Source organism: Lepus europaeus, chromosome 10, assembly GCF_033115175.1.
Source record: "Lepus europaeus isolate LE1 chromosome 10, mLepTim1.pri, whole genome shotgun sequence".
In the NCBI taxonomy this organism is placed as follows: domain Eukaryota; kingdom Metazoa; phylum Chordata; class Mammalia; order Lagomorpha; family Leporidae; genus Lepus; species Lepus europaeus.
Genome location: NC_084836.1, coordinates 69822414 through 69843435, shown reverse-complemented (window position 1 = coordinate 69843435; position 21022 = coordinate 69822414). Strand labels below are relative to the sequence as shown.

At 45.9% G+C, this 21022-nt stretch overlaps 1 protein-coding gene across 2 annotated transcripts in view; it reads right to left on the bottom strand.

Annotated features, from left to right (window-relative positions):
• ATF1 (activating transcription factor 1) overlaps nt 1-21022 on the bottom strand; it is a 65140-nt gene that overhangs the window by 19161 nt on the left and 24957 nt on the right. For both annotated transcript variants that reach the window (XM_062203681.1, XM_062203680.1), the window contains exon 3: nt 9186-9286. In XM_062203681.1, the coding sequence (XP_062059665.1) occupies nt 9186-9286 (101 nt within the window). The remainder of the gene's footprint in view (nt 1-9185; nt 9287-21022) is intronic.

Below are 21022 nucleotides of genomic sequence, written 5' to 3'. Positions count from 1 at the left end.
AAAACTTAAATACTTGTGTGAAAACAAGAAAAAAAGAATCCCAGGGCAGGCACAGTGGCAGCGGGGTAAGTGCCATTCGGGATGCCCAGGTCCCGTATCAGAGTGCTGGTTGGCTTGAGTGCTGGCTGGTCTTTTCCAATCCATCTCCCTGCTAATGTGCCTGAATGCACCCGGGAAGCAACAGAAGATAGCTCAAATACTTGAGGTTCTTGCTTCCACCATGGGAGACCTGGATGGAATTCCTGGCTCTTGGCTTCTGTCTGGCCCAGCCCTGACTCTTGTGGCCATCTGGGGAGTGAACCAGCAGATGGACGATAGGTTTTTTTCTAATTATAAATAAAACCTTGCCAAAAAAGTGATGCGTCCTGTTATTTCTGTTATTTATGTGAATCTGTCAACCATCCAGCATATGGAGAAATTTCTTCTTTCATATTCCTTACAACCTAGGTACCCACTACTTCCAAAAAGTAAACCATCTCATCGTTGAACAGCTAAGAGTCCTTCCTCACGCCCAAACTATAGGAAGTTAAGCCTAACCCAACTCAACATCCACACCATACTTGGAAGTATCTGACAACTACTACGGGTCTTCTTTATTCTAGGCCACATCCTGCAAGATCTTCCCGCGCCCCTCTGTCACGTGCTGACCATCCTTCTCCAGGTTCAGCTCCTTTCTCTGAACAGTCTCTACACTGAACGACCACTGTAGGTTGTTGTCACACGTTCTACTAAGAGAACAAGGGAGGTGGCAGTCCTAGAGGGACCCTGTTGTAGACTTTCGTGGAATAGTCACAGTGGTTCTCAAACCTGCTGAAGTGTCAGAATCATCTAGAGAGGTTTGCTGAATCTAGATTCCCACCTGATGTCCCTAATGATTATGCTGGTCTGAGGCAGAGCACCAGAGTCCATTCAGCAAACTGCCCACACGACCTGACGCAGCCAGCCTAGCATGGGACTGTGCTGAGTCTTCCTCAATTTTAAATCATGAAACATCTTCAGCATAAAGTACAGAAAACACCTAAGCGCCACACCAAGACTCTCTACTTTGTCGTATTTGTTTCTGAGACTTTTACTAGGAATCCAGTTTCCAGATATACAAACCGTCACAACCAATGCCTTCCCCCACAAAGAAGTATCGCCCAAGGTGCTGTGTATCATTCCCACTCACAGCACTTGATACTCTGTACACTGCAGACAGAGATGTTACCTGCTATTGCTTTGTAGTCTTCCTCATCTTCCGGACTTGGCCTTATACAGTATCAAAGTGTGGTCTTTTTTTTTTTTTTTTTTTCTTTTTTCTTTTTAAAAGATTTTACTTATTTACTTGAGAGGTAGAGTTACAGGCAGAGAGAGGGAGAGACAGAGAGAAATGTCTTCCATTCACTGATTCATTCTCAGATGGCCACAATGGCCGGAGCTGAGCTGATCCGAAGCCAGGAGCCAGAAGCTTCTTCTAGTACAGGGTCCCAAGCACTTGGGTCAGCTTCCACTGCTTTCCCAGGCCATAAGCAGAGAGCTGGGTCAGAATAGGAGCAGCCGGAACATGAACCAGCGCCCGCCCATATGGGATGCTGGCACCCTAGGTGGAGGCTTGACCTAATACACCACAGCACCAGCCCCTGGTCTTTTTTCTTTTTTAAAGATTTATTTGGTTGAAGCCAGGAGCCAAGAACTCTATCCGGGTCTTCCATGTGGGTGGCAGGGGCCCAAGAACTTGGGCTATCGTCAACTGCTGTTTCCCAGGCGCACTAGCAGAAAGCTGGATCAGAAGCAGAATGGCAGGACATCAATCAGGGCTCCGACACAGTGTGCTGGTGCCACAGTGGTAGGGCTGTGCTACAGTGCCAGTCCTAAGGGTGCAGATGAAGACGTGCAGAAGGCTGCACCCTATCTCTGGTGATGCCACTTGGCCATGGGCTTGATCACCTGTGTACACTGATGACCCTATAAACGATTGAATCCCAAGCTCTCGCCTCAATTTTTTTTTTTAGATTTATGTATTTATTTGGAAGAGTTACGAGGAGGGGATGGGAGGAATGGGAGGAGAGGAAAGCGGTGAGGAGAGAGATCTTCCATCTGCTGGTTCATTCCCCAGGTGGTCACAATAGCCAGGGCTGAGCAAGGCTGAAGCCAAGGATCAAGAGCTTCATCCAGGTCTCCCACGTGGGTGCAGGGGCCCAAACATTTGGGCCATCTTCTGCTGCTTTTCCCAGGAGCATCAGCAAGGAACTGGATCGCAAGTGGAGCAGCCGGGATGTGAACCAGAGCCCATATGGAATGCTGGCATCCAGGCAGCAGCTTTAGCTGCTTTGCTTTGCTACAATGTCAGCCCCCTGAACTCCTCTCTTACCTACAATTTTGTATTGAACACTTCTACCCAATGAGCACCTCAAACATCCAAAAACTGTTAGATATCCTCCCGTCCCTGGCAATCTTCCTCAATTCTGTAAATATCAACTCCATTCTTGTAGTTGGTGAAACCAAAAATTCGACAACCATCTTTTATCTTTACCAGAACCCATATTCAATTCACGAGCAAATCACTGTCTATCCAGAATCCCAGCCCCTCGTCCTCCGCACTGCAGCAGCCCCAGGAGCGCCGTCCACTCCCCCCGCTACCACCTCAACACCCCTCGATGGAAGTCACGACAGCCTCCACCAGTCGGCCAAGTGCCTTCATCTGCCCTGCTGTCAGTCTGTCCCCCGCACAACACTCGTCCTTCTGAATTACCAGGGCAAGGCACTCTGCACTGCTCCCCCCCTCACTCAGAATAACCCGTGACCTACAAGGCCACAAAACCAGTCCCCCACCAACTCGCCAGCCACTCTTCCCTCTCCGTCTTGCTACAGGGTAACTTTTTTTTCACAGAACCAGCTCTCAGTTTATATCATTAGTTTTATCCATTTGTCCTTTTACATATATCAAATAATTAAATCACTTTAAATACACAATTCAGTGTTTTTAGTATATTCACAGGCTTGCACAATCATTACCACAATCTAATCTATAACATTTACTGGGGCCTACACTGTGGCATAGCAGGTAACACCACTGCCTTCATGCCAACATGCCACATGGGTGCCAGTTGGAGTCCCGGCTGCTCCACTTCTGATCCAGCTCTCTGCTACGGCCTGGGAAAGAAGCAGAAGATGGCCCAAGTCCTTGGGCCCCCGCAACTGCATAGGAGACCTGGAAGACGCTCCTGGCTCCTGGCTTCGGATTGGTCCAGCTCTGGCCATTTCAACCATCTGGGGAGTGAACCAGTGGATGGAAGACTTCTCTCTCTCTCTGCTTCTGCCTCTCTGTAACACTGCCTTTCAAATAGATAAATAATTTAAATAGATAAATTTTAAAAAGATTTAGGTATTTATTTAATCTATTTGAAAGGCAGAGTTAAACACAGCAGAAGAGACACATACACGCACACGGGCGGAGAGGGAGAGGGAGGAGAGGGAGATGAGGGAGGGGGATAGGGGGAGGGGGAGGGGAGCTCCCATCCGCTGGTTCACTCCCCAAATGGCCACAATGGACAGGGCAGGGCCAGGCTGAAGCCAGGAGTCAGGAGCTTCTTCTGGATCTCCACCTGAGTGCAGGGGCCCAAGCTGCTTTCCCAGGCACATTAGTAGGGAGTTGGACAGGTTTCGAACTGTGCCCATATGGGAAACTGACATCACAGGGTTGCAAAGACGCTGGCCCTGAACATCTTGATTATAGCTCCTTTATATTCTCCATCACATAATTTCAAAATCTGTGCCATCTAGGTGTTAGCATCTGCTGATAGTCTTTTCCCATTTTTGGACATTTTCAATATTATGCTACCATATGAGATGCCAGGGTTGCAGACAAGAGCTTAACCTGTACCGGCTCCTGTTTTTATTTCTTATTTGCTAAAAAAAATTATGAGTGCTAAATTTCTTCCCATACTTTCTCTGTATTTATTGAGTTGTCTGTATTATTTCTGCTGATTGTCACTTAAGAGTGTTTTATTTTCTTGGCATGTTTCATGATTTCTGACTGAATTCATATCTGAGCCTAATCTGTGGCAATCCCCAAAATCTTAGGTCTGGGAAGTTCCTTTTCAGATGTCTAGCTCCTTCAGTAGACCTACAGTAACGGGCGTCTCCCAGTGTTCATGCTTGCTTCTATTTCTCACTCTGGTTTCACTTCATGTATCTGTATGCATATGGTTTTTGTACATGCACGGAGAGTGATGAGATTTTTATTATTTTTATAGGCACACAATGCATTCTTTTTTTTAAAGATTTATTTATTTGAAAGGCATAGTGACAGTGGGAGGGAAAGACACATACATATACACACACACACACACAGAGATCTGCCATCCACTGGTTCACTCCCCCAAATGTCAGCAACAGCTGGGGTTGGGCCAGGCTGAAGCCAGGAGCCAAGAACCAGGAACTCTATCCAGATCTCCCACTTGGGTAGCAAGGACCCAAGTCCTTGGGCCATTATCCACTGCCTTCCCAGGCACATGAGCAGGAAACCAGTTAGAAGCAGAGTAGCCAGGACTTCAATCAGGCAATCCAATATGGAGTGTGCACATTGTAAGCTGCAGCTTAACTGACTGCACCACTGTGCCTGTCCCACGAACAAGTATTTTATCCAGGAACTCAATGTTTTGTACTGTGAGAGCCTCGCTGTTTGGAAATTAAACTTCTTTTATATTCTTTTAATGATTGTCTCTAACAGTCTAAAGTAAGTCTAAATATAATCAATTTAAGACCCCAATAGGCCATTCCTGTCTGGTACTTTTTTTGTTTGTTTGTTTTTCAAGTACCCAAATTAATCATTCTTACTCTTGTTCTAAAACATCAATTGTAACTTAACCAAACTGTCTTTGCTCTTCATTCTTTCTTACATTCACATTCTTTCTATTTAGTTTCATTTTTTTCTTCTTCATATTTACCCTCTGGTACTTTCTTAAATTAGTGTAACATGAGTTTTATTTCACAAATTATTTTTGAGCAACTGCTAAATGGGTATAGAATTCTAGACCAGGGGCCGGCACTATGGCAAAGCAGGTTAAACTGTGGCCTGCAGCACCAGCACCACATATGGACACCACTTCTGATTATGCTCCCTGCTAATGCACCTAGGAAAGCAGTGGAAGATGGCCCAGGTCCCTGAGCCCCTACACTCACATGGGAGACTCGGAAAAACTCCTGGCTTTGGCCTGGCCCAGTCCTGGTGGTTTCGGCCATTTGGGGAGTAAACCAATGAATAGATTTGTCTCCCCTTCTCTCTAGCTCTGCCTTTCAAACAAATAAATAAATCTGTTAAAAAAATACAATTCTAGACAAACAGTACTTTCTCTTAGCATTTAAAGGTTTTTTAGTCCAGGGGCCAACGCTGTTGCTCTGTGGGTTAAGCTGCTGCTTGCAGTATTAACATCCCATATCCAAGTGCCGAGTCCCGGCTACTCCACTTCCAACCCAGTTTTCTGCTATGCAAGTGGGAAGGCAGCAATGATGGACCAGATAGCTGGGCCTCTGCCACTCACACGGGAGACCAGGATAGAGTTCCTGGCCTCAGCCTGGCTCATCTCCGGTTGGTATGGCCATCTGGGGAGTAAAATAGCAGATGGAAACTCTTTCCTCTTTCTCTCTGTAACTCCGCCTTTCAAATAAAAAAAAAAAAATCTTTTAAAATAAATAGATAAATGTTTTAGTCCACTGTCTCTCTTTTGTTACCCTAATGGTTGCTCCTTTCTAGGTCATCTGTCTTTTCTCTTTAGAAGTTTTTAAATCTTATGTTTATCTTTGGTATTCTCCAACTTTGCTTCACATGATACATCTGGATGTGGGTTTACATTATCTTGTTAGGAACCTGGCTTTCTAAAGACATGTCCTGAAATACCATTCATTATTTTTTGTCTCTTACAAAGACTAGCAGCTGGAAGTACCATTCCCCATTTTCTCTTTTTGAAAGTATCGTTAGATATATGTTGTATGTTGGGCCTTCTGATTTTATTCTCTGTTTTTTTTTTTTGTTTTTTTTTTTTTTTTTTTTTTTTTTTTTTTGACAGGCAGAGTGGACAGTGAGAGAGAGAGACAGAGAGAAAGGTCTTCCTTTGCCGTTGGTTCACCCTCCAATGGACGCCGCAGCTGGCGCGCTGTGGCCCGCGCACCACGCTGACCCACTGGCAGGAGCCAGTTGCTTCTCCTGGTCTCCCATGGGGTGCAGGGCCCAAGCACTTGGGCCATCCTCCACTGTACTCCCTGGCCACAGCAGAGAGCTGGCCTGGAAGAGGGGCAACCGGGACAGAATCCGGCACCCCAACCAGGACTAGAACCCAGTGTGCCGGCGCCGCAAGGTGGAGGATTAGCTTATTGAGCCGCGGCGCCAGCCCTCTGTATCTTTTTATGCTCCATTCTAGATAATTTACTCACGGTTATACCTTCCAGTTCCCTAATTCTCTCTTCAGTTACAGTTAACTTGATATATCACTTATTTAAAATTCCTCAACAGGGGCCCAAGGCTGTGGCATAGATTAAGCCTCAGTCTGCAACACCAGCAGTGGGTGCTGGTTCAAGTCCCAGCTGTTCTACTTCCAATCCAGCTCCCTGCTAATGGCCTGGGAAAGCAGCAGAATATGACCCAAGTCCTTGGGCTCCCGCACACTTGTGGAAGACTCAGAAGAAGTTCCTGGCTCCTGGCTTCAGATGGACCCAGCTCCAACCATTGAGGCCATTTAGGGAATGAACCAGTAGATGGAAGACCTTTCTCTCTCTCTCTCTCCTTCTCTGTCTGTAACTCTGCCACTCGAATAAATAAATAAAATTTTTAAAAAATCCTCAATAGACTTTAGCAACTACCATTTCATTTCTATCTGCTAATCCCCCAAGTCTCTTATCCTAACATACGTTGGGGTTTTTATTTTATTGTTTCTTTTATAAAGATTTATTTATTGGGTCTGGTGCTGTAGAACACAGTGGGTTATTATTTATTTTTAATTAATTAATTTATTTGACAGGTAGAGTTATAGACAGTGAGAGAGACAGAAAAAGGTCTCCCTTCCTTTGGTTCATTCCACAAATGGCCGCTACGGCTGGAACTGCACTGATCCGAAGCCAGGAGCCAGGTGCTTCCTTCTGGTCTCCTATGTAGGAACAGGGGCCCAAGCACTTGGGCCATCCTCCACTGCCTTCCCAGGCCACAGCAGAGAGCTGGACTGGAAGAGGAGCAACTGGGACTAGAACCTGGCGCCCATATGGGATGCCGGCGCCGCAGACAGAGGATTAACCAAGTGAGCCATGGTGCCGGCCCCTATTATTTATTTTTTTAAAGATGTATTTATTGGGGCTGGTGTTGAAGTGCAGTGGGTTACGCCACCATCTGCAACACCAGAATCCTCTACGGGTGTCAGTTCAAGTCCCAACCACACTGCTTCCAATCCAGCACCCTGCTAATGTGCTGGGAAAACAGCAGAAGATGGCCCGAATACTTGAGCCCCTGTGGGAGACTGAGATGGAGTTCCAGGCTCCTGGCTTTGGCTTGGCCCAGTCCTGAGTGAACCAGCAAATGGAAGATCTCAATCCCTCCATCCCTCCACCCCTCCTTCCCTCCTTCCCTCACTCCCTCCCTCTCCCTCTCCCTCTCTCTCTCCCCTTCTGTTAATTTTGCTGGTGTTCAAGTCCTGGCTGCTGCACTTCCAATCCAGCTACCAGCTAATGGCTTAAGAAAGCAGCAGAAGATGGCCTAAGTACTAGGGCCCCTGTTACCCACGTGGGAGACCTGCATGAAGCTCCTTGCTTCACCTTGGCCCATTCCCAGCCATTGTAGCCAGCCACCTGGGGAATGAACCAGTGGATGGAATATCTCTCTGTCTCTCCCTCCCTGTCTCTCTGTAACTCTTTCAAATGAATGAATGAATGAAAGAGAAAGAAAGAAAAAATACATACATACATACATACATACAGTGAGAGGAAGAGACAGAGAGAGATATCTTTCATCTACTGGTTCACTCCCCAAATACCCATAGCAGCCAAGGTAAGGCCAGGCTGAAGCCAGAAGCCAGAACTCCATCCAGGCCCCGCCCATTGGTACGGCAATCCACTGTCTGCTACCTCTTGGGTGCATTAGCAGGAAGCTGGATCTAGGAGTCAAAGAGCCTGGCCTTGAACTAGAAACTGTGATGTGGGATGCCCCCAAGTCCCAGAACAGCTTCTTTTGCACCATCCAGTCCGTCCTTGATGACTGCGCTGCTGCCTCAGCCTAAGATGCTCTTCTGCTGACTTAAAGGAGTCCTCTGTGCCCTTTCAGAAACGACTGGAACGGTGATGACCCATCTGCTGTGAAGTCTTGGCTACTGTTCCATCAGACGGAACTGATCACACCCTGGCACAGTTTTCTCGTAACATCTAAAATCCTACTGTATTGTCTATGTTTCCAAAGACAACGCTTTATCATTTTCGGACTCCCTTTCCTCCTACCATATATAGTCACCAGGTTTGGTCAACCCTACCAAAAAAGTTTCTCAAATCCATGCATCTCAAAGATGTCCCACTACCAATATGAATTCATCCAGATTATTTCAAAGGCTTTCTATCAATTAGTTGCACTGTTTCCAGTTCTCACTGAACAAGAAATTATGGAGCATCTACCACAGACGTGTACTTTGCTAGTTCCTGGGATCACAAAAAGTCCATGCCCTTAAATAAGTCAGAGTTCCAAAAGGTTAATACAAGTGCTGTAACAGAGCTCAGTTAAAGGATACCGTAAGAGCCCTAACCCGCTGTTGGGGCAGCTGGAAGGACGTAATCAGACAAGGAGCTGGGAAGCACACGCAGGTGCTACACAGAATGCAGAACAAAGCATTTCAGGCAAAGAGGCACACAGGGGAGAGAACAAAGGACCAGAGTCAGGAAACCAAGAAAAGGAACACAAGGTAGTCCAGTTCCAGAAGCCTGCAGACCTGCCTTCACGATGCTATCAGAATAACGATGGAAACCTGAAAACCTACTTCTTTGCCTGAAGATAAACCTAACTTCATGTTTAAGACAGCAGCTTGGGCCCTTCCTTCATAGTCTGGTTCCCAACTGCTTCTCTTAACACCTCCTTTCTCACACAGACATTTGCTCCCTCTTCAGTCTGCTTTGCCCTGCACCACTGGAACTCACTCTGTAAATGCCACATGCACAGTTTTATACAGGAGAGAACTCACCTGTAGGATGGGCGTAGTGCTAGGATCCCAGGGGCTTTCTGTGAGGAGCCTATGCTGTCAGATGAGTCCTGAGACTCCTCACTTTCTGATAAAGATGATACCTGAAAAGGAGAAACAATTTTCACATTAACAACACAGGTAAAAAAAGAAACGAGTCTCTACTTGCAGAAAAAATAATGTCTCCTGCCACTCACTCACTCACTGTGTATTAAATCGAAGGTCTAAAACAAAGAAACAAAAGGGAAAGATTCATTCCAGGTGTCCAAACTAATTAAATGAAATATAATACTACAGCAGGCCCTGAGCTAAGCGTAAAGTGCACCCCCAAATACAGCAGCACTGTTCTACTGCCGTCAGACTCTGGCCCCAGTCTCCACCCTGATGCTACACGGATGCACATTACTCAAACACGCGTGTGCGGTTCTCTCACCACTAATGCTCTCTGGTTTGGATTCTGGACATGCCAAATATGGAAAGCCTACTAGATAGCCACCTACTGACACTGAGGAGACTGCCAGAAACCCAAGCATGCAGGTCAGACAAAAGGTTCTGGACTAGGCACATACATACATAGGAGATGTGGCTCCTTAGAGTCGAAGCCATGAGGCTGGCTGGGGGTAAAAATACACACAAAAAAGGTCCAAAGACTGAGCCCAGAACGTTCCAATGGTAAAAGATTGGAAAGAGGAGGAGTCATCAGCAAACAAGGCTGGAAAAACACCACCAATGAGGAAAGAAGAAAACCAAGTGAGTTCTTGGAAAATGAATGAAGACAGTGTAGTGAGGAGAGAGTGAGCAACCTGGCCAAGTTATAAAAATAAAAATGTAGTCATGAGCTCTATCTCATTTCACAATCACACAAGTTACTACATGTAAAGCACTCACTGTGACACACACACACAATAAATGGCAGACACTCTTAATAAAAAACACTTTAAAACTACATCAATACAATACACTAATTTTAAGTTATAGCTTTTAAAATTAAGAAAGTGAGCTGTTTTGAACTTTTAAGATGTATTAAGTTTCCAACTTGCCCAAAGCTAGACTGTAATACTTGACTTCGTTTTCATTTTGTAACATTCTTAAAAATTATTGTTATTTATTTGCAAGACTGGTTCAATCCTCAAATACCTATAACAACTGGGATCAGAACAGGTCAAACTAGGAGTTCATAACCCCTAAGGGTGAAGCTAAAAACTTGCCATGGGACTCCAATTCCCATTAAGCTGGGTGGTACTATCCCATCTTATGTGATAAAGTGATCGTTTTAAGCATGGAATTGATCATATACATAGGACTAAGTGTCAAAGGGATCAGATAAATAAGACCAAGCGTCTGGTAATAACAATAAAATTACAAAGGAGAGAAAGTTCCAACAATGGGAAGCTGTCTATACAGCAGACTCATAGAATGACAAATGCCCTAAACAGCACTCTGACCTCAGAATCAGATACTAAGGCATTTGAATCTGGCTAAAAATCCTACAAATGCATTTCAAGCATGGAAAGCCAAGACACAGTGGCAAAAATGGTTCTGCATGAAAGATCTCTGTGAGAACCCAGTGGAAAGAAGGGGCCATCAAAAAAGGATGTACTCTTCTCTTAAGGGAGGAGAAAAATTCCACTTTGCATATGGCCCTGTCTAAATACCAACAGAGTTTGTGGACTCAAAAGGCTTCCATAGCCTTGGCAGCTCATGTCATGAGCCTCGGTGGTCACTGACATCATAAATAAGAGCGTCAATTGTTAAATCAACAACAGGAGTCACTCCCCATGTTAGACCTCTGTCTTTAATGTGTTGTACTATAAGAATTAACGGTAAAACTTATGTTCAAACTTTATACTTTGCATGTCTGTGTGTGTGCAAACAGTTGAAAACTCAACTTAGTAATAGAGTTGATCTTCTGTATATAAAGTCAATTAAAAACAAATCTTAATGAAAATTGGAATGGGAGAGGGAATAGGAGGTGGGACGGGAGTGTGGGTTGGGAATGGGAATGGGAACGGGAATGGGAGGAAGAAACACTATATTCCTATACTCCTAAAAGCTGTACATATGAAATTTGTATTCATTAAATAAAAACCTTCAAAAAACAAACAAACAAACAAAAAACCAGGAGTCCAAAAATCAAATCTCAGCCTCTTACATGGGTGGCAGAGACCCAAGTACTTGAGCCTTCACCTGCTGCTTCACTGGGTGCACATTAGCAGGAAGATGGAATTCAAAGTGGAGCTAGGACTTGAACCAAGACACTGCCATGTGGGATGTGGGCGTCCCAAGTGTCGGCTTAACTACTGTGCCAAGTACACACCACATCTTCATTTTAAAAAATAAAATAAAATAATCCAAACAGGCTCCTAGAAGGGAAGAAGTCAGTATCTACATTAGTTACTATCTATAGAGAGCCTTCCACTTTTAACTGTTTAGACTTAAGACATTAAATTTCCAGATACTTATTTTACATTCTATCGTCTCCTTCAAAAACAAGTTCTAGTGTACACCTCCTCATTGACCTTAACAACATCTTTTGGCAGGAAGAGCTGATCACAACTCAATAACTAAGAAACAACAGTAAGAAATAATTTAAAAACCTGTCACTGCTGTCTTCCTTAAGCATCACAGAAACTCCATTTCAATCTGAAGCTGTTACCAATTTTCATGGTTTGTCCCCAACTTTACCCCAAAGCTGCAAAGAACTCAAAGTAAGAAAATAACTTCTGAAACTGAGGAAATTATTGGTAATTAAGATCAAGTATTTCTCTCTAATGACAGAATCTGCAAATGATAGCAAATCCCCACAGTAGCTCTTCTACTTACTACTTGTTGAATTCTTTATTTAGTGGAAGGTTAAGCTTGTGATTATAAAGTAAACTGAAAGTATGTATGTCATTGTAAAAATTGAAAGAAAGGCCGGCGCTGCAGCTCACTAGGCTAATCCTCCGCCTGCGGTGTCGGCACCCAGGGTTCTAGTCCCAGTCGGGGCGCCGGATTCTGTCCCGGTTGCTCCTCTTCCAGTCCAGTTCTCTGCTGTAGCCCAGGAGTGCAGTAGAGGATGGCCCAAGTGCTTGGGCCCTGCACTTGAATGGGAGACCATGAGAAGCACCTGGCTCCTGGCTTTGGATCAGCGTGCCGGCTGCAGTGGCCATTGGGGGGTGAACCAACAGAAAAAGGAAGACCTTTCTCTCTCTCTCTCACTGTCCACTCTGCCTGTCAAAACATTTTTTTTTAAGGAAAAATAAGGAGGAGGTGGTAGTGGTGAGGGAGGATAGGGTGGGAGTATCATTATGCTCTTAAAACTGTATATATGAAATATATGGGGGCTGGAGCTGTGTAGTAGTGGGTAAAGCCATTTTCTGCAGTGCCGGCATCCCACATGGGCACAGGTTCAAGTCCTGGCTGCTCCACTTCTGATCCAGCTCTCTGCTATGGCCTGGGAAAGCAGTAGAAGATGGCCTAAGTCCTTGGGTCCCTGCACCCGCATGGGAGACCTGGAAGAAGCTCCTGGGTCTTGGCTTCAGATTGGTGCAGCTCTGGCTGTTGCAGCCAGTTGGGAAGTGAACCAGCAGACAGAAGACTTCTCTCTCTCTGTCTTTCCTCCTCTCTGTGTGTAACTCTGCCTTTCCCCAGACTTACAGAGAGGCAGATGCAGAGAGAGCAAGAAAGGTCTTCCATCCATTGGTTCACTCCCCAGATGGCTCCAACGGCCAGAACTAAGCCAATCTGAAGCCAGGAGCCAGAAGCCTCTTCTGGGTCTCCCATGTGGGTACAGGGGCCCAAGGACTTGGGCCATCTTCCACTGCTTTCCCAGGCTATAGCAGAGAGCCGAATCAGAAGTGGAGCCAGGGCCCATATCGGATGCCAGACCAGCAGGCAACGGCCTTACCCACTACACCACAGCACTGGCTCCAATGAATAAATCTTAAAAACATATATATATGAAATCTTCCGTATAGACAGATAACTCAAAAATCCATGCAATTGCTACTTTTCATGGGCATACCACACACTGCCAATCACAAGATATTTGGAAGGAAAAAATGAGGTGCAAGTGTTTTTCTAGAATAGCTGCTTTTAAAACTGAGATGGCCAAAGGCATTTTGGGACACAATGGAACATTTTATTTTAAAGATAAAATGGGGACAAAGTAGAAAAAAAAAAAAGAGAGAATAAGGGAGAGGGAGGGAGTATATCGGGGGGTAAATATCATTATGTTCTTAGAGTTGTATCTACAAGGGACCAGTGCTGTGGCGCAGTGGGTTAAAGCCCCGGCATCTCATATGGGTGCCGGTTCGTGTCTTGGCTGCTCTACTTTTGATCCAGCTCTCTGCTGTGGCCTGGGAAAGCAGTGGAAGATGGCCCAAGTCCTTGGGCCCCTGTACCCGTATGGGAGACCCAGAAGAAGCTCCTGACTCCTGGCTTCAGATCAGCTCAGCTCTGGCCATTGTGGTCATCTGGGGAGTGAACCAGCGGAAGGAAAAACTCTCCCCCCCTCTTTCTGGTTCTACCTCTCTCTGTAACTCTTTCAAATAAATAAAATAAATCTTAAAAAAAAAAAAAAGAAATGTATCTACAAATCACATAGAATCTGTGAAAAACTAATTAAAAATGAAAATTCAAGAAAGAAAGAAAAAATATTTCTTTCCTACAAAATTTTTTAAAGATTTATTTATTTATTTGAAAGAGTTACACAGAGAGAGGAGAGGCGCGGGGGAGGTCTTCCATCCGATGGTTTACTCCCCAACTGGCCGCTACAGTCAGAGCTGCGCAGATCTGAAGCCAGGAGCCAGGAGCTTCCCCCGGGTGTTTCAATGAAGGTGCATGGGGACAATAAGCGCTCACCCCTACTATCAAAGAACTTTTATTTGACATCCACAAAGTATAAGCAGCTGTTTTCTTACTTTGCTAACATTCTTGCATCACTGCCTCAGCTTCATAGTTCCCCTTTCCATGGAAGTACCATCTACGGAGACAAACAAGCTTCTTCTCTTAAGAAAGTCTTTCATTTCCTTAAATTCTCAGCAAAACTGTCTTTGATTTTTGCTGTCACATACATGAAATTAGAAGTTCTCAAACTTTTCCATTTCCTTCATTTGGTCTGAAGTCTAATTTCTCAGACAACACTGTCATCTTGGTTTAGAATACTGTAACAACAGCAACTTCTATCTATGTCAAGACTCAGGATACGGGACCGGCGCTGTGACATAGCGGATAGTCACTGCCTACGGTGCTGGAATCCCATATAGGTGCCAGTTCAAGTCCCGGATGCTCCACTTCTGATCCAGCTCTCTGCTATGGCCTGGGAAAACAGTAGAAGATGGCCCAGGTCCTTGGGCCCCTGCACCCATGTGGGAGACCCTGGGGAAGCTCCTTGCTCCTGGCTTCAGATTGGCACATTTCTGGCTTCTGCAGCCATCTGGGGAGTAAACCGGTGGATCGAAGACCTCTCCTTCTCTGTCTCTCCTTCTCTCTATTTGTAACTCTGACTTTTAAATAAATAAATAAATCTTTAAAAAAAAAGACTCCAGATACAAAAGGCCCCACTCAAGATCAATTAGTCCTCAAATTTCTGCACCATCTGCATGTGTACTAGGTGAATTACGGAGACTGGGCTGTCTGGAGCACCCCTTGAACCTGTACTTGTTCTCCAGGAAGAAGTACAATTGTAACTGGTGCAGATCCTCTTAGTGACATCCAAGAACAAATAAAAACTCAACTAAGAAAGCACATTTTGTACATATGCACATAATATAGCTGGGTTCTGAACAGTGGAAAACATTTCATTAGCCAAACATTAGGTACCTTATATGGACCAGAGATTGAATTAAGGAGTTGAGTGTACAAACTCATTCTAACAAAGAGAAGCAGAACTGTAACAGAGGAAAAGCAGAAAATACAGTACTGCAGGAGCAAAGAAAGGGTGTGACTTCAGCTGGGTATTGAAGGGTAAACAGTTTCCTAAGGGTGTGGATACAGGTGGGGAGGGCACTGGAAGGTATTTCAGGCAAAAATTGTACAAAAACCTGGTGGCACTTTAGAACACGTTCTTCTGAAGAGATATGGTTTGAAAAGCACCCATTAAGACATTAAGAGTCAAAAAGTGAGAGAAATACCAACTTTGGGCAGTATTTTGATAGAAAAATACTTCAACTAACGAACTGCATGAAGAAATGATCATTTATTTCTGTGACAATCAGAAGGGGGTTCATGGAAATATCATGATCAAATGCCGAACTAAGAAACACCAGCCATCTTCCTTCAAGGCTCATCTCAGGGTACACCTACTTCTTCCCTGAAGCTTTCTCAAGCATTTTCAATTAAGAGATCTCACCTTTTTGTTGTTGCTTTATTTGAAAGGCAGAATGAGAAAAACAGAACACAGAGCGCTTCCACCCTCTGGTTCACTCCCCAAATGGCCGCTACTGCCAGAGCTCAGCCAAGCTGAAGCTAAGAGCCAAGAACTCCATCTGGGTCTCCCCAGGGGCTCAAAGTACTTGGGCTGTTACTTTCTGCCTTCCCAGCTCATTGGCAGAGAGCTAGACAGGAAGCAGAGCAGCCAGGACTCAGGACTCAGACTGGTGCTCTAATGTGGGGGCCAGTGCCACAAGCCAGCAGCCTGACCCACTGTGCCACAGAGCGGCCCCTCACCTCCCTCTTGATGACTCTGGTTCATGCCCTCTTTTGGACTTCGCAGGCCCTAGAAGTCCTCTTCCTGATTTTCCCCTTTGCTTTCTCGGTATCAGAACTGGAGAACATTGCCTTATTCCCTTTCATGTGAAGATTCTTTTCCCCTTGCCAAGACAGGATTAAATTCCAGTCTCGTCACCTCCCTAAACGCGCAGAGTAATGACACTGTGTACATGAAACTGTAAATTCTCCACACCAATGACTCTATCCTGCATCCACCCTCCCCACCCGCCCAGTCTAAGAAACCTAACCCAACTCTGGACTTCCATGAGCTCAGGAACATGTCCCTGGGATGACACCTGCCCTCTGAAATGCCTAAAATCAATTCAACCCAAAGAATTTACTGTTTGCTCCAGCCAAAATCTGACTACAGGCCCCTGTCCTGGCTTTCCTTAGCTCTTACTTCCAAAAACTCATGGCTATAATTCCTCTCTTTGCCCCTTGAGATGTACATCTTTTTTTTTTATTTTTTATTTTTTATTTATTTATTATTATTTTTTTTTGACAGGCAGAGTGGACAGTAGAGGGAGACAGAGAGAAAGGTCTTCCTTTTTGCCGTTGGTTCACCCTCCAATGGCCGCCGCGGTAGGCGCGCTGCGGCCGGCACACCGCGCTGTTCCGATGGCAGGAGCCAGGTGCTTCTCCTGGTCTCCCATGGGGTGCAGGGCCCAAGCACTTGGGCCATCCTCCACTGCACTCCCTGGCCACAGCAGAGAGCTGGCCTGGAAGAGGGGCAACCGGGACAGGATCGGTGCCCCGACCGGGACTAGAACCTGGTGTGCCGGCGCCGCAAGGCGGAGGATTAGCCTAGTGAGCCGCGGCGCCGGCTGAGATGTACATCTTTTATAACCCAAAAATGTCTTTCACAAGGATCTGGGACCCTCTGAAACGCAATCATCAAGGCCAGGGTCTCCAGCTCCCGATCTCCGTGGACCACTTCTGATCCAGCCTGATGTTGCTAAGTCCCAATCAGCAAATACGGACAGCAGGCACACTGATCAGCTCCCGCTCTAGGGGCTTGGGGACTGCTTTAGCAAACCTCAGTACTTACTCACACATACACACACACACATATACTCTTCCCACCTTTTATTCCAACAGAACTGTGCTCACTGTATGCTGGTGTGTCTCTTCTACTGCAGTGGCCTGAACAAAATGAGTCTTGCTGCCCAGCTCTGTTTCTCTTTGATAGTGCCTCAACACGGGCCACAGAAATCGTAGAATAAGAATAGCAGGAACTTACAACTCCTAAGAAGCATGTGGCATAGTAGCTAAGACACAAGGTAGATTTGTGCGTCCCATGCAGAAGTGCCTGGGTTCAAGTCCCTGCTCATCTCACAACTATAGCTTTCGGCTGGAATGCAGCCTGGGAGGCAGCCGTGATGGCTTGGGTGGTTGGGTCCCTGCCATCCATGTGCAGGATTTGAACTGAGAAAGAAGTCGACACATAGGCTTTGAATCCAAATCTTCAAACTCCAAACAGGCGCACAGCTGGGGAGACCACTGTAGCACACCAGATTAAGCCATCAACTGTGAGGCTGGCACTGTATATGTGTGACATTCAATCCTGGCTGCTCCACTTCTGATCCAGCTCCCTGCTAATGTGCCTAGGAAAGCAGCAGAGGATGGCCCAGGTCCTTGGGGACCTGCACTCATGTGGGAGACCTGGAAGAAACTCCTGGCTCCTGGCTTTGGCCTGGCACGGCCCTGGGCATTGTGGCCATTTAACAAGTGAACCAAAGCACGAAAGTGTCTCTCCCATTCTCTTACTTTCAAATAAATAAATCTTTAAAAAAAAAAAAAAGCACACAGGTTTGGAGGTGGGGCTTGGGCTGATTTTCAGTTAACAACACTCACTGGGCTTTGTGATATTAAGCAAATTACTTAACCCCTAGGGACCTTATCCCACCCACCCCCCCCCCCCCAAAAGAGCCTATCTTTTTCACAGCTACAGTGATTAACAATTGAGTAGTAAGTTAAAAGCAAAGGTGGGGGTGGGGAGAGTGTGAAGGAGCCTACATACACTTTTCTTATTTAGATCCTTGTTCAACAAACTGTTTCAAAATGCAGGGAGGGCGGCATTGGGTGTAGTAGCTAACACACTGGGGCAATGCACTACACCCCATACTGGAGTGCCTAGGTCCAAGTCTTGATTCTGCACCCAAGACTTGGGCGGCAGCAGGTCAAGTACTCGGATCCCTACCACTCACACAGGAGAACTGGATGGAGCCCCAGGCTCCTGGCTCCAGCCTGGCCCAGCCCCAGGAGCCAGGAATTCAATCAAAGTCTCCCACATGGATGACAGGGACACAGGGACCCAGCTATCTGAATCACCACTGCTGGCTCCCAGGATCTGCACTGGCAGAAAGCTGGAGCCAGGAACTGAATCAAAATACTCTGATGTGGGCCGGCGCCACGGCTCAATAGGCTAATCCTCCGCCTTGCGGCACCGGCACACCGGGTTCTAGTCCTGGTCGGGGCACCGATCCTGTCCCGGTTGCCCCTCTTCCAGGCCAGCTCTCTGCTGTGACCAGGGAGTGCAGTGGAGGATGGCCCAGGTGCTTGGGCCCTGCACCCCATGGGAGACCAGGATAAGCACCTGGCTCCTGCCATCGGATCAGCACGGTGCGCCGGCCGCAATGCGCCTACCGCGGCGGCCATTGGAGGGTGAACCAACGGCAAAAAGGAAGACCTTTCTCTCTGTCTCTCTCTCACTGTCCACTCTGCCTGTCAAAAATAAAAAAATAAAAAAAATACTCTGATGTGGGACGCAGGCATCTTAACTGCCAGGCCCAGTGCCCGCCCTAAGTCCTATTTTATAGATACATATTGAAAACTGAAGGCTGAAATTACGACATCTAGCATTTACAACAAAATAATCTAGTTTCGGGGTGGGGAAGGCAAGAAGTCACAACTTAATTGCTGAAACTGAGTGATGGGAACCATGATGGTTCATCCTCAGAATGACTTCTGAATACATCTGAAAATTATTACTCTGGGGGCCAGCACTGTGGTGCAGTGGGTTAACGCCCTGGCCTGAAGCGCCTGCATCCTATATGGGCGTCAGTTCAAGACCCGGCTGCTCCACTTCCTGTCCAGCTCTCTGCTGTGGCCTGGGAGGGCAGTAGAGGATGGTCCAGGTCCTTGGGCCCCTGCACCCATGTGGGAGACCAGGAAGAGGATCCTGACTCTTGGCTTTGGAGCAGCACAGCTCCGGCCATTGCAGCCATCTGGGGAGTGACCATCAGATGGAAGGCCTCTCTGTGTCTGTCTCTGTCTCTCTCTCTCTCTCCACCTCTCCTCTCTCTGTGTAACTCTGACTTTCAAATAAATAAATCAATCCTTACAAAAAAAAAAAAAAAAAAGAAAAGAAAACTATTACTCTGGGGCACAGCTGTGCAGCAGGTGAAGCCACTGTTTGCAACCAGAACGCTGAATCAAGTCCTTGAGCTATCATCCACTGCTTCCCAGGTGCCTTAGAAGGAGCTGAATTGGAACAGTCACTGGGACTCTCTCACTCGTGCTCCAACATGGGCTGTGCAGGTGTCCCAAGTGGTGGCCTAGCCCACTGCACCACAATGCATACTCAGTGTTTAATGGATTGGAGCTATTAAATCAAAACAACAAATGAAAACTAAAGTCCACAAGGTCTTCACATCTTTCAAGTGCAGTATTTGAAGATTAAGTTTAGTTTTGTGATTTTTTTTTTTTAAATTGTTTTTCGGCCGGCGCCGTAGCTTAACAGGCTAATCCTCCGCCTTGCGGCGCCACCACACCGGGTTCTAGTCCCACTTGGGGCGCCAGATTCTATCCCGGTTGCCCCTCTTCCAGGCCAGCTCTCTGCTATGGCCCGGGAAGGCAGTGGAGGATGGCCCAAGTGCTTGGGCCCTGCACCCACATGGGAGACCAGGAGAAGCACCTGGCTCCTGCCTTCAGATCAGTGAGATGCGCCGGCCGCAGTGGCCATTGGAGGATGAACCAACGGCAAAGGAAGACCTTTCTCTCTGTCTCTCTCACTATCCACTCTGCCTGTCAAAAAAAAAAAAAAAAAAAAAAAATTTGTTTTTCTATACTTAAGTTGATGCTGTACCTGCCCCAAACATCACTCTTCTTAGGCTTCAAAAGATTGAGATGCTCCTCAAACAGTCAGAATTCACAGTGTGAATACTTACAACTGACTAAAGATTTACTCTATAACATTCTTTTAGGAGAATGACAAACCCACGTAGCTTCTATACACTCATCCATTTTTCTTTTAAAGTAACTCCTTTTAAGAGAACGATCCAACATGGGAAGTGGGATACACAGCAGACTCATAGAAAGGAAGATGTCCTAAACATCACTCTGGCCTCAGAATCAGCCCTTAAGGCATTCGGATCTGGCTGAAGAGCCCAGGAGAGTATTTCAGGCATGGAAAGCCAAGACACTCTGGCAAAAAAAAACACTAAATGAAAGATCTCTGAGAGTGAGATCCCAGTGGAAAGAATGGGCCATCAAAGAAGGAGGTACCTTTCTCTGAAGGGAGGAGAGAACTTCCACTTTGACTATGACCTTGTCTAACTAAGATCAGAGTTGGCAAACTCAAAAGGATTCCATAGCCTTGGCAACTCATGACAAGAGCCTCGGGTGATTACTGATGCCATAAACGAGTGTCAATTGTTAAATCAACAACAGGAGTCACTGTGTACTTACTCCTCATGTAGGATATCTGTCCTTAATGTGTTGTACAATGTAAATTAATGCTATAACTAGTACTCAAACAGTACTTTACACCTTGTGTTTCTGTGTGGGTGCAAACTGTTGAAATCTTTACTTAATATATAATAAATTGATCTTCTGTATATAATGATAATTGAAAATGTGGATGGGATGGGAGAGGGAGCAGGAGATGGGAGGGTTGCAGGAGGGAGGGAAGTTATTGGGGGGGGGGGGGGCGGGGAGCCACTGTAATCCAAAAGCTATACTTTGGAAATTTATTAAATAAAAGTTAAAAAAAAGTAACTCCTTTTAAACACTCAAGTGTACTTAAAAATAATACATTGTCTCTCCCTCTCTCTTTAACTCTGCCTTTCAAATAAATAAAATAAACTGTTAAAAAGCAAACAAAAACACAATTGGCGTTGCGGCCAATTGGGGAGTGAGTACCTTTC